The 15,296-nt window shown below is 36.6% G+C and overlaps 1 protein-coding gene across 15 annotated transcripts in view; it reads right to left on the reverse strand.

Annotated features, from left to right (window-relative positions):
* The window catches only part of cast (calpastatin), a 47,686-nt gene extending 43,721 nt beyond the window's left edge, over positions 1–3,965 (reverse strand). For 5 of the 15 annotated variants that reach the window (XM_060890689.1, XM_060890686.1, XM_060890677.1 and 2 more), the window contains exon 1: positions 3,804–3,963. In XM_060890689.1, coding sequence (XP_060746672.1) covers positions 3,804–3,851 — 48 coding nt within the window. In that variant the 5' untranslated portion in view covers positions 3,852–3,963. Of the gene's footprint in view, positions 1–1,535; positions 1,811–3,803 lie in introns of those variants that run through there. The other 10 variants (XM_060890687.1, XM_060890675.1, XM_060890674.1 and 7 more) reach the window with 5 other exon arrangements.
* Between the last annotated feature and the right edge of the window lie 11,331 nt (positions 3,966–15,296).

Here is a 15,296-nt window from a genome sequence, read left to right on the forward strand (position 1 = left end):
ACGTGAGACGTATGCTGGAGACAGAGACAGAAGAATTATGAGAATAGGAAACGAAATAAACTTAGGGAAGAGAGGAGAAGAAAGAACATAAAAGTTCACATACACTTAGGACTGAGGGTGAGGTTTGGATTTCGTTAAAATGTTGTAATCATGGAGCTGAAATGCAAATTAAGTTGCTAAATATGACAATGCATTCTCCTTAAGGGAAAATTTATTTTTCTTTCTAATCTACCTTAAATATGCAGTCGTTTTTAAGACAAATAACTGAGTCAGGTTTAAGACAAATAATGCAAGAAAGCGAATTCATTTTAAATGCACATGCATTTGGATTTTATTAGATATTAAAAGAATATCCTACAAACAAATAACACAAAAGTAAGCTTCATGTGGCTATTATGCTAATCTTTAAATACCAGTATGATCTACTTTAAATCCCTGTTTATAATATTCCAGTCATAAACCATATCGTCAGTGTAAACCTGTGACCTGTGACCTCTAGGGTCTGTAGATATTTTACATCACTTGCTTTATTATAGTATCAAATATGCTATTTAATCTCTCTCTCTCTCTCTCTCTCTCTCTCTCTCTCTCTCTCTATTGCAGATACCTCAAATTCAGAGAGCTTGGATCTCACAATGAATGGTATATATTATGTGAAGTAAAATGTATTTTTTATTTATTTATTTATTTATTTATTTATAAGCCCTGGTTATTCGGCTTTAAACATATATATATATATATATATATATATATATATATATATATATATATATATATATATATATATATATATATATGTCCAGCTTTAACCATTGCGCTCTGGTACAACTGCTTAAAGGATTAAGACCAAATGAAATGACCTGACTTAAATACGTCTATGTTTTTGAGAAACATTAAAGACACAAAACCACTTCTCGTGCCTGAGGATCATCTGCTGTGTCTTTTCTACATTTGTATCATTTATCTGCAAACATAGATATAGTTTAATCAAAATTTAAGATAAATGGTCTGTACTGTTTCAGGAAAAGAAATGTAATGCTACTTAACACGTTAATGTACTGCTTTAGTACCTGTGTAGTCAGGTACATGTCCATGGACATGTAGAAATAATGATTAACTATGTTTTTTAAAAAAAGTAATCCTTCAGAGGACCCCATGTGGGTTGCCAGTTTGGACGGTTGCCAGGTTGGTTCTTTACTCGATCAATATGCAGGATAAACAGGAAATGTAACATATTTGCAGTAAGGAGAAATACACATATTTTCGTCGTAGTCTAAATAAAGTGTACTCCGAAAATGAAATGCAGGAAGTACAGTGCTATTGTGAATGCATGAAATGACAAAGAATAAGCATAGACTTCTCAAAGTGGACAAAGTCTCAACCTGTAAGATGTGTTTGCGTTTAAGATTTTATCATTTGTTTCATGTGTCTTGAAAGTTGCATACCAGGCAGTTACACACCCTGTTTAACAAACGTTTAGTTTTCTTCAGCGTTTAAAGTTGCAAAGCTTAAGTGTCAGGCTAGCAATGACTTACCATCACATTCCAGTAAGCAGCGTACGCCATTTAGCCGACCGACACAGAGACCGAGATGGAGAAGAAGAATAAGTAGAAGGAAGAGAAGCAATCTGAATCTACCAAACTAGTGCACAAGTAGACTTTTGTTCTTCCGTCAAATTCCACTTGTGCCACTCCCGTCAATGCTCAGACGATTATCCAGTGCAGTCTGTATTAATGCAATGTTTCTTTAATCCCTGACTCGTCTAGAACACGGTCCCCCCGGTCAAACTGGCAGTGCAGTCTGGTTTTACCCTGTAGTTATGTGTTACTTTCCTTAACTACTTTCTGGTTGCGCAAAACCTCGGCTGCACCGGGGGAGTGGAAGTTTCAGGTCATAACCTATCTAACTACTTAGGAAAGCATGTCAGGTCACCTGGTACACATCAACACCTGCATACATACCTTGACTTTGTACAGACAAAAAGTATGCAGCATCTTTTCACATATGAAATGTATATCTTATCCTGTATACAGGGTCACTTAGGACACACCCATCACCCATACCATGGACAATTTGGAGATGGACATCAGTCTACAATGCATGGCTTTTGGAATGGGGAAGAAAGCAAGAGGAAACCTCAAAAATCACAGGGAGAACATGCAAACTTTGATTTAACCCCCAACGCTGGAGGTGCAAAGGGAACATGCTAACAAAAAGCGATCATTTCCCCATTTCTAAAGGATCATAGACTAAATCTTATCTTATCTTAGCTAGATATAGATGATAGGACAAAAAACGTATCTTGATACTTGACATTTTTTGGTACATAACTGTTTTATGTATCATAGTACTGGTAAAATACATTACTTTAAAGAGAATAAGCCATAATTGGGGCAGAGCACAGTAGTACACCAGTAGTTATGGTGCTGGGTTACTTCTCAGAAGGTTGTAGGTTCAAGCCTACCATCATTCTGTCACTGTTGAGAACATGAGCTATATGAACCGAAGAATTTTGCTCTAATGTGTATGTAACAATTAAAGGCTTTTGCTTCAAATACGTAAACAGTAAAATGTATAAAAGTTAAGTTCAAAATGTTACCATCGATCCAGCAGTGATGAATCAGAGTCTAGTGCTATTTTAAAAAAGGTAGAAAAAAGACACAATGGCTCCAATGTCTCAGAAGTTGTTGTGACACGATATGACATGTTAAGGTGTTGTGTAATTGGGTAAGAAATCATATTGCAATACTTCTTGACATCTTTGTGGTAAATTCTTTAATCCAGAACCCTTAAGGGGTTGTCAGTTGGAAGGAACCCTTAAAGCATTTAACCCTTAAAGGATTTCTATACAGCTATCTATACAGTATATTAGCAGCAAACTTTGCTGTTTGTTCTTAACAGTTAAAAAATACAATATAATAAAGGTTTAAAGCAACCCCTTGTTGGAGTGGTGTGATGTGGCCTGATGTGTTAATTATTTTCCAATTACTGGATGTTTTATTCCTCTTAAACCACAGAAATCATCAAGCAACTGCATATCGCTTAACGTTGTCAAATGAGAATTAAGCTATTCCTTAGCACTAAGAACATTAGCTTAATTTTTTAGGTAATCTGACAAACAGACACGTACAGTAACTGAGAAATCACAACACAGAACATTATCCATCCTAAAGACTTTTCCAAACCTTGAACAGCTTTACTTATACAAAGCCCTGAGCCTGGAGACTCCTTCCATAAGCATTAGATAAAAATCTCATCAACACTTGAAGAAACGGTAACATATTAAGACAAGAACGTTAATATACATCTGTGAACATGTGTATTGCAGTAAGTACTATCACTGCTGCAGTCATTGAGAATGAATCAACAACTATTGGCCAATCGTATTTGATTCACTGAATCACTGTTCAGTGAATCACAAAATACCTTATAAATGTGACATAGTTATTGCATTATTGTTGTTATTCTTTCACTCCACCCATACATCGGTACTGAATTAACTTATACAGTATTGAATTAACACCCACAAACATTTACAGTGTTAAATAAACCCTAATCATAGAGAATCAGTTCAGACAAAGTTGACACGAATAGTGTAGTGAATAATGATTAAACTCCTACACTACTACAGGACTAAATGATTAAAATTAATTCAAAACACAAGACATGTTCATTCAGCTCTGTGGATGTTTCTACACATACTCTGTGATTAGACATTGGGAAAGCTAAAAGTGCAATAGGTCAAACCAGTCTACTGAGCATGCCTGGAGATCCTGAGTGTGTTGCGCATTTCATTTACATACCTCGCTGGACTTCTTCTTTCGTCCGTGAGACCTCTTTTTTCCTGGCATGTTGGTGTTGTAGTCTTTCAGAGCTCCCTCGCTGGAATCTGCACCTTCTGGAGGGGACTTTGTGGATTGTTGCTTGCTCCTCCTGCTTAAAGTATGCGTGTTATTGAACCGAGTCAGTGCCAGAGGCAGCCAAAAAAAAAAAAAGGGTGAAGGAATGAACAAACAGTGCCAGTACTCTGTGTATGTTTCCATTGCAACTGCATACACATGCGGTGGATTTGTACATATTCTACTACACACACACACACACATATATATATATATATATATATATATATATATATATATACATAGTGTGTGTATATGTGCATGTGTGTGTACAAATATTAATAGTAAAGTATAGTGATTTGTGCTGATCTTACACACACACACACACACACACACACACACACACACACACACACACACACACACACACATATATATATATATATATATATATATATATATATATATATATATATATATATATATCAGATGTGTATATAGTTGTGTAGTGATTTGTTCTCATCTAACAGATGTGTATATAGTTGTTTATTGATTTGTGCTGAACTTACAGATGTGTATATTGTTGTATCGTGATTTGTGCTGATCTTACACATGTGTATATAGTGATTTTTGCTGATCTAACATGTGTATATAGTTGTGTAGTGATTTGTGCTCATCTAACAGATGTGTATATAGTTGTTTATTGATTTGTGCTGAACTTACAGATGTGTATATTGTTGTATCGTGATTTGTGCTGATCTTACACATGTGTATATAGTGATTTGTGCTGATCTAACATGTGTATATAGTTGTGTAGTGATTTGTGCTGATCTAACAGATGTGTATATAGTACTACTGTGATTTGGGCTGATGTTACATGGCTATGGGGCTTGTTTCACGCCACAGGAAAAAAGTGTTAGAACAATGGGGTCTTATGAAAATAAAGCCACTCCTCAATCCACTCTTTTCCAGTCATTAAAATGAGACCCTACAAGGCTTAATATCTTGCTAAAAATACTATTTAAGAGACATAAAACCTTATACTCCTTCCACAGATGCCTTATCTATGTGGCACACACTCCCACTTTTGGCCTGGTTCCATACAAACCTAAAGCTGCTAATGACTCAGTGGGTGTGTCACACAAACTCGCCTTCTCTCTTCACACTTCAAAGCCTTACAAAAACATTCATTTAAGCTCACTATTGAATGTTTGACTTTAATGTTCACTTTCTCAGAATGTCTCAATCATGATGAATGGATGACAGGATTGCTCAATATTTACACCTGCATCTCAGGAGGTGAAGAAGTGTAGTAACTAGTTCGCTAAAGTGCTGCATTTAAAAATCCTGTTATGGAATGAATGCTAATGCTCATTAGCAATGAGAAGAAAACTGCACTAACTAGCTATTTTAACAAAAAAAAGTGTACAAAAAATAGCTAGCTAGCTAGGTTAGCAAGATTGTTTATAAAACATCACTAGCTAACTAGCTAACTGAAAAGGTAATATGCACTACAGTCTAGCTAATATGTAAAACATACCCACCACATACCTAATTTGTGTTTATATATTTATTTAAATGGGAGGCATTATCAGACACCTCATCCTGTTCGGCTCAGAAGGGCTCAGTAAATCCAAAAATTACTTAAACAATACTAATATTTGTAACAAGTATTTGACAATTTACTTAAGAAAAGAGCAGGTAACATTTTCCATGTAATAATAAGAATATTACCAATAATAATACATTAAAGCAAAAACAACTATCATGGCATTTGGCAGATGCCCTTATCTAGAGCGACATACATTTATCTCATTTATTGAGCTGAGCAATTGGGGGTTAAGGGCCTTGGTCTGGGGCCCAAGACTGGCAGCTTGGTGGACCTGGAGTTTCTAACTTCTGACCTTCCAATCAGTAATAATTAAGTAGTATTATTAAGTGATTATGACCACCAGATGGCAGTGGTTTAACATTTTCTACAGTTACTGTCTTTTTTTTGAGAGAGAGAGAGAGAGAGAGAGAGAGAGAGAGAGAGAGAGAGAGAGAGAACAATATCCAAGTACATCTTAGTGGATTTCGAGTGCTTTAGTGAATAAATCCTGATTTGACCCAACTGCAGTCTTTTGTGTTTTCTTATAATGTTTAATAATACATATAGAAGGAAATATTATGGGACTCATTTCGAACCAAATAGGTTTTCAGGGTTCCATGGATTCAAAAGAAAAAAGGGGGGAGAAAATAATGAAAGAAAGAAAGAAAGAAAATAAATAAATAAAAGAAATTAAAGTCTGTACACTGATTCATATTAGGCAAACAGACTAATAATAAAATTGCACACAGGATTTTATATTACATACATTTATAATAATTCATTTCTATATAATTTCATGTCACAGGCCATGGAACACACAAAGAAAAGCATGTGATTAATAGAGGAGAGATAGTTCTTTATGATGTATAAAGTACATGGTATTCTAAGCAGGATCGAACAATCGTTAGCTAGCTAGCTAGTGGACTTATTTATATACACTTGTTGTTTTACCCAAACAAACCATACATAGAATGTCAAATAAAGTATAAAATCTTAATGTAAGTAATCACGAGTTAAGACACAGTTGTTTTTATTTGTCTTCCATTTTTTTCTAGCTGAGAGAGAGAGAGAGAGAGAGAGACAGACAGACAGACAGAGACACACAGAGAGAGAGAGAGAGAGACAGACAGACAGACAGACAGACAGACAGACAAAGACAGAGAGAGAGAGAGAGAGAGAGAGAGAGAGAGAGAGAGAGAGAGAGAGAGAGAGAGAGAGAGAGAGAGAGAGAGAGAGAGAGAGAGAGAGAGAGAGAGAACGAGAGGGAGAGACTTAAAAATGACCGACAATTTTCAGCGCCCTGAACTGGGAAACTCTCCCAGGGTCTGATTAGGCTGAAGAGTTTTTAATGCTGAAGTAATAATTTATTCCTTTTAATAATATAACCACTGCATAAATGCCTTGCTATCATACACGATTCTATTATTCATCTCAAATGCCAGCACCTACTCTGTCAAACATGCCCTAATTAAAATCCGTCCCTGACTGCTTTTTATTCTGCATCTCTCAGGCACTGATGGAAAGTAGAGCTGTATGACTCATCCCCATGCTCGTTTGGAGAGCTGAGATGAATTTGACAAAGGGGTCGAGGAGGAAGCGGTTGTGCAGTCTGACAGTACAGAGTGGAGCCCTTTTGGCCCCGCTGATCTCTTTGTGCCACGGTAATTGCTGGATACACTGAATAAGTGCAAGGTGCAGTGCATCACAATCTGTGGCTCTGATAACATTCAGCTACACAAAGGAAACAGAGGCTACAGCAGTGCACTTTGACAGCTAGGCCCTTTATTGGTTTGTGTAGTCCTTCACAACCCAGATAAGGAGCCAGCTCTTGGCATTTTATTCACTTATTCACTTGATTTCAGAGCATTGTGACGTCTACACACCTCAGACTTATCACACTTTTGCTATGATTGTCCATGTAGTTATTGTAGTACTATTGAAACATTTCCGCACAAATAAGCTAAAAGAGGAATTCTTTTCCCCAGAGTCCAAAAAAATGGAATTTGTTGCTTTCTGTTGTGTTCATGTTCAACACTGAATGTCTTTGTCATGTCACTCTACACAATGGTGGTTAATTCATTCATTCATTTTCTACCGCTTATCAGAACTACCTCGGGTCACGGGGAGCCTGTGCCTATCTCAGGCGTCATCGGTCATCGAGGCAGGATACACCCTGGATGGAGTGCCAACCCATCGCAGGGCACACACACACACACACACTCTCATTCACTCACGCAATCACACACTACGGAAAATTTTCCAGAGATGCCAATCAACCTACCATGCATGTCTTTGGACTGGGGGAGGAAACCGGAGTACCCGGAGGAAACCCCTGAGGCACGGGGAGAACATGCAAACTCCACACACACAAGGCGGAGGTGGGAATCGAACCCCCAACCCTGGAGGTGTGAGGAGAACGTGCTAACCACTAAGCCACCGTGCCCCCCATGATGGTTAATATGAAGCTTGAATGAAAGTAGACACTCAGGACTTTATGAATTTATAGTTTTTTTTATTCGTTTTTTTTTTCAAAACAAATGTTTCTATCTTCAGTTTAAATCCATATCTGCTCTCAGAGATTCTACATGTTCATAAGCAGCTAAAATTTGATCTTAAACCAATAAAATTCTCTGTAAAGTTATCTAACAAATGGAAAAACACATGAGTTCTGACTCATTTTGTATCAGTCGATCGATTTGTAGCCAGAAAATCATTAATCTGATAAAAACATCCCCCAAGTAGATTGCATATATACTGAACATTGCTAATTGTATGTTTGTATATCTGTATGTATAATAAAAAGACAAAAATATTGATTAACTAGTCATTCTATCCTTTTTATCCATGCACAAAAGAAACACAACACACTACAAGATGCATTGTTAGCTGCAGAGTACAAGCGAAATTATAATATATAATTCGGAAATTTGTGTGATTCGTTTATGAATTACCGAAGCAGATCAGAAAGCCTCTGTGTGCGGATATTGGCTGATGAAGGTCACCTGTATCTCTGTTCGTCATCACTGGAAATGGAGCCATCACACTGTCCTGTTATCAGCAGGTTAATTGCTTGAACAGCTCAGATCACTGACATTAGTGAGCTCCTCACACGTGTCAGCGTCATTCATGACCTTTCAAACCAATAGATGGTAGAAAGAGACACGGGCGTGGATGAGGGGGGGCTAATGGGGGAAAGAAGTCTGGTGCGGTTGTTTTCTTTCTCTACTGACAAGAAATGTAGTCTATTTATTACCCTTGAAATCTTGTATTTAAAAATGTTATTTTGGAGTATTTTATTATTTTATGTTTTTTTTTCTTGTCATATGCACATGAATTATATTAAACAGATACTGAAAAGGGAATGAAATACTGAATAATTAATATTCTATGTCAGTGGTCTTCACTATTTTTTTCATGTGAGCCACTCTGATAGGACAAAGTCAATAGGAGAGCCACTTTCACCGCAAAGTATGCCAAGTTATTCAGTCTTCGAGTTGCAGATGATGCATGCTCCCCATCAGTTACCTCTATTGTCACTGTCACATTGCTTTGTTGCTGTTCATTTTGTGCGCGGGATTGTTTGATAAGAAATCGATCCATTTAATCCGTGTGTACAGTAAACACAAGTTGTTAACTAGCATGAAACACAAACTAGCTTCTGGCCGGCCACCAAAAACTGTGTCAGTGTCGAGTCAAATAATATATATAAATATATATTATTATTTGTAATAGAGCACATTCGTTTTTCTATGCTTCCCTGATTGTTTTTAAATGTTATTTAAATGAAAAATAAATTTTAACCACATGATCATATCATCGTATTATTTACTGCCATGCGAGCCGCATATTAAAGCTTGGCGAGCCGCAGGAGGCTCGCGAGCCGCGCAATGAGTAACACTGTTCTATGTGAATGTGTAAAATGCACATACTCCTTTTCACACATAAAACCTGGGGTAAACAGAATCCTGGGTTACCTAAGTTCACGTTTCACACTGCTCATACTTTACTCAGGGTTAACAATAAACTCTGGCTCTTTACAATCTGACGTTTCTTACAACATGTCTGACGCTTTTACATCTGTGAGAGAAAATTTTAGCATGTAAATCCTTCTAGGCTTTGTTTAAGCCTTCTGAGAGACAGCAAAACAAAACTTTGACAAAGAAAAGAAAGGACTAACTACGGTTTACATAACATAACATAAAGAACGTGATATGTGACAGAGGCGCTATTCAGGTTCTGATTGGCTGTCTGTTGCTAAGCATCTAGCCGAAAGATTTTAACACGGCATCGCTTCAGGCTGTACACGTTTGCCAACACAATGTCGAGTTAAGCGAGCAAAAACAACGTTAATTATACTTCAGAGCAGAATTTCATAACCCTGGGTAAAAAAACACTCTGTTTCTGAATTAGTGTGAAATTTTTAAATAGATAAATGTAAACATAATTAATACATACAAAATCAACACAATAGGCTGTAGTCAAATTTAACGACTTAAAGGTAGGGTCTCTGATGTTTGAGAAATGCTTCAGAAAATGCTTCAGACAGAGTCGAGGCGACAAACTAAACAAAAATCAAAACAAACGTGTAGCCAATGAGCAGAAAGGGGCGGGTCTTGTCAATATGGGCAATGTTCAGTGCACATGTGTGACATTAGCAAAAAGCAGTTTTAACATTGACATGGAGGATAAAAACAAAGAAAGAAAGCGAAGAAAGGCTTACGATAAGGCAAGAAGTAGGACCCGTGTTAATATAGGATCAGCTTTCCAGCGCTGGAGAGAACTGAAGGAGCAGGAAGTTGTACTACACAAATAACACCTCTTTTCTATTGTAGTAATGTAGAGAGGCAGCTAAAACCACGTTTTGCTAGTAACAGCCTTTAGCTCAAGAGTTATTGACTCGGGAAACTCGAATCTGTGAACATGAGGCCAACTTTACTTAAGACGCCGAGGCGCTTTTTTCCTTCTCGATAGGTGAGTAATGTTGGTTTTGCTTTGTTACACAGAACTAATATATGACTCCTTTGCATGATTATGCTTGTGTGTCATTTTTACTTGTTTGTTTATCTGCAATCGTATTGTTCTTCGCTTCAGCTATGATAAAGACACATTTATTTTCATTAGTTGCCTGGGTTGCGTATGTATGTGTGGGCGGAGCTATCAACACAGGGGTGGGACCCATGTGGGTTAGGGGCGTGTTTGTTGTTGTTTGTTTGGTGATTTTATATGTCAACATTGGCTTTCAAACATTGGAGACCCCACCTTTAAGTTTAAAAGCTACATCAAAATTTAAGTTCCTCGTATTCAGAATCGGGTTCCACATACACATACATACAGTACGTACATACATATACATACATAAGTCTGGGGGGAAAATAAATAAATAAATAAATAAATAAATAAATAAAAGCTGGAGGCTATTTAAACATGAAAAAGTAAAACTAAAGGGGACTATTCATTTCAACCACTGAAAAAAAAAAACATCTAATAGGAGTATATAGTGTAGTATATTGCCAATATAAGTTATTTGTGTAAATAAACCTTTGTGCAATTACATTAATCAGTCCAAACAACTATTTTAAAATGGCACTTGATCCAGCACATCATGTTATTTTATATGCTTTTCAATGCTTTATTTTTTTATTTTTCGCAAACTAACAATTGTGTGTGCAGTTAAATGCTACCAAATAGACTTTCTGAAACTGTAATGTGTGCATGGGATAAATAATAAATTTTATTGTGATTGTAATTTGGTATTAAGTTGTAATAAAAAATGTATTTAAAAAACAGCAATCTTTTGTTTATTTCTCTTGTAAGATGTTCCCATAATGTTTATTTTAATTTGAATTTGAATTCTTTTGAAATATTTCTTTCTTTATGTATGTATCATATATATGTGGGGAAAAAAAGGTAGTGATGGACCCTGGTTGATGGGTGAAAGGAGTTTTATGTGCACACCATTGATTGTCTGGACTTCATTTGCTATTTGTCCTCTCTTTATCTCTACCACTCTCCTGTCCTCTGGTTATCCCTCTTATCAGCCACGTTGCTTGCTTGGGCCTTTAATTGGTGCATTCAGTCATTATTTGCTATAGAAACACCACAGAGCGACACCACCTTACTGCCTCAGAGACCACAGGACCTTAGAGATCTGCTCATAACCCACTCTGCATGTAGACTCTCCTGCAAACCTGATTACTGTGGTCATGTGGCTACTGAGGGTTCACATGGAGGTATGGGTAATGGGGAAAGGGGCTGTGCTGAAAGAGTGGGTCAGTATAGAGGAACATGTGATCTGAGAAAATATTCGAGATGTCAGCATGAATGTGAATCTAGTATATGTGTCTCTAAAGAAACAGGAAATTATTGGACAAGATAGAAAGACAACAAACCCTATAAAAATTCAGTTTCACATTAATATACTAATAGGATCTGTCTGTCTGTCTGTCTGTCTGTCTATCTATCTATCTATCTATCTATCTATCTATCTATCTATCTATCTATCTATCTATCTGTCTGTCTGTCTGTCTGTCTGTCTATCTATATTTAGAAGAATATAGATAGACAGACAGATAGATATATAGATAGACAGACAGACAGACAGACAGACAGACAGACAGACAGATAGATAGATAGATAGACAGACAGACAGACAGACAGACAGACAGACAGATCACACTAGTACATTAATTTTCTACCAGACTGGTGTGATAGATAGATAGATAGATAGATAGATAGATAGATAGATAGATAGATAGATAGATAGATAGATAGATAGATAGATAGATAGATAGATAGATAGATAGATATCTTGGAGTCTTTTCCTCCAAGACTGGTGTGGCTGCAATGACAGAGGGAGAGAGAGAGAGAGAGAGAGAGAGAGAGAAGGAGAAAGAGGTTACCATGACGACCACATATCCTTGACAAATGACTCTCTTAGAGACAACTAGATGTTTGTGCTTCAAAGAGAGAAAATGCCATGAGGTAACAGATCCTCTTTCTTCTAAATCTGGCTGAAAGATTTTATACTTAATAGGAAAAAAAGGCAGTGAACATAATGAGCTAAAAGCTTACATAAATAATTAGTTGAATGCAAATAGCTGTCATTGACCTGAAAGGTAATGGTATTGTGCAGAGTACAATGTTTCCCTTTCCATTTCTAGACAAGTCTGACGTACATCACTGCATTACAAGATGAATGATTAGCAGCAGGTCTGAATAAATCTCTCCATCTCACACGGTACATGCCAGTGAATTTCTTCCATTCATTTCCCACCTCCGTGTAATGTACACACAGGATTGTACGTCATTGTGACGTCTTTAGGACACAGAGTAACCCCTGCTCTATTAGACCTCACTTTACCACTGCCAATAATCCTTCATGCTGATATGGTAAGCACCTTATTTCACACATCGTTACACATTAGCATGTCTCATATCCAGTCAATGCAGTCAAATAGCAGTAACCTATACCGGCTTTGTCAGGATTTCTGTTTATGTGTTTTTTAACCTGCTGTGTCTGTAATTAGCTAGCTATTTCCTGAAGGATTGATGGCCATTCAAACATCAATACACTTCCCAAAAGCCATTAAAGGAGGGTTCTTGTGTGTGTAAATAATAATATAATTGTTATAAATTATCTATAGCAAGAGGGTACTAGAGTTGACTCATTGTTGGTGTAATAGGCATGGTCATGTTTGCTAATACTACATAAAACATTATTTTAAAGCTGTGGTTTGTAACTTCTTCAGTTAAATCTATGAGAAATATTCCTAATACTGCTTCTATCCCCTCCCCATAGATATTACAAGGAAAGGAATAAATCCAACTTTCCTGTTGATTCATAAATAATGGCATAATTCACCAGAGATATGTGAGTGTGCCATTCGGGTCACGGCACCAACTGGTTCAATATTAATGCTAAATATCTTTATTTGCATGGTTGTTTTATCTTCAGATCAGCTTTTTCACCCAAAGGTGTATATAATATATAATATAATAGTCGGAAGGTCTTTACCAGCTCAATCTCAAAATTTAATCAAAATAGCCCCAGAAGGAATTCACGCCAGATGGGACAGCAGACCATCACAAGGCAACAGAAATATTCACACACTCATTCATCTCACACTTTAGGGACAAATTAGCTTTGCCAATCCACCTACCAGACACTGAGAGAACATATGAAACTCTACAGAGATTAAGTCTGAGATCAGGAGTAGATCAGAGACCCTGGAGCTGTGAGGCAGCAACAATACCTGTTGCGCCATTGTGACAAAATGAGCATTATAAATCTTCCACAACACCGAGGAGACAATCATAAGAAGATCGACCTAAAATTGTACAATTTTAATACTGGTTGAATGTGTATTCACCTGCTGCTTAATCCATGTAAAGAGAGATACAAAACAATAAAATCTTTTCTTCATGTTTACTTGCAATACTATATTCTTTTCAACAGAGCTCAAAATCCCCAAAAGTTTTAATGTGATGAGCTAAAAATAAAACTTTTTTTTTAAACGATGTATGTATTATTTTTATTTCTTACTAAGACAGTACAATGTATCTGCTCTCTATATACTGTGTGTAAAGCCCATCTGCTTTAACTCATCCCAGTACGAAGTCTGTCTATCTGCTATAAAGGCAGATAGACAGACTATAAATTTTGCATTAGCTATAAATCTAATGCAAACATGTGTTGCCAGGTAGAAGCAGAAAACATCTGCCACATGCAGTGTTTGCTCAAGTACCCTTATTACACTCCATGCACAGTGCTGCATTACCACACCACACCTGGATATTTAACTTGTTTACATCCTGAATACACTGTAAAATAAAGATTTCCCCTTTTAGATTTACTTCTTTTTCACTTCAGGTCGAATGCAGCTGAGATTTTGAGGTAAATAGATTGCTTACTTTACTAGTGGAGCAGACATTTTTTAATGTATGACTTGTTCGGTGCTAAAGGGGTAAGGAAATGTATGATTTGCGTCATAACATCGGATATGTACTAACTACGAGCTATCCATTAAAGTACTTAATAAAAGCACCTTTTATTTTTAAATCCCTGTGACATGGCAGCTGTGCACACACTCAGCATGGGGAAAAACTAACAGGAAGTGCAGATGGGAGATGTGAAGCTGCTGTACCATGTCTATAAATCTAGCTGAGTTGTCTTCAGGGCCAACTCAATCCAAGTGCATCTTAAAAGCATAAGAAATAGTTGTAGGAGGGAGTGATGTCAGTTTGTCCAATCAGCTACAGTGATACTCAGTGGTGCTCAACACTTGCCTGCGAAGAAAGAGCAATTTTAATCACAGCTGAGCATGAAAAGTTTTGTGTTTTGAGGTAAAAAGGTATGTTTCCCATATAAGCATAGTTTTTTTAAATGGTTGCCTTGGGAGCAACATCATAAATACCCCGAATACAACCGGTAAAAGCTACTGAAATTAGCTTCACTATAATAGATTAGTCATCAACCACTAAATCCTGTAACTTACAGGTTACCACATACAATTCACAGCAACCATAACATTGGTTTCCTGATAGAGATAAAATCCAAAGGTACCAGTTGTTATTCATGTAGTGTTTTATGTGCTATGCTATTTCAGTGTTATGCACCTAATTTGGAACCTATTATAGGAATGAACCTTCAATATTTGGTACACTACATAAGTCTAATTTACTGCAGTTTGGAAAAAATCTATTGAATTGAAATGAACTAAACACAAACCAAGGAGTCAGTTGTAACATTTAGATCCTTCGATTATATATTCTACAGTATATCGTCTGACGTTAACAGGACACTTGCTATAGTTTATTATAAATAGTGAATAGAAAAATCTACTTATATTTAAAAAATCTACAAATAT

The sequence above is a fragment of the Tachysurus vachellii genome, chromosome 17 (assembly GCF_030014155.1).
Source record: "Tachysurus vachellii isolate PV-2020 chromosome 17, HZAU_Pvac_v1, whole genome shotgun sequence".
NCBI lineage: Eukaryota > Metazoa > Chordata > Actinopteri > Siluriformes > Bagridae > Tachysurus > Tachysurus vachellii.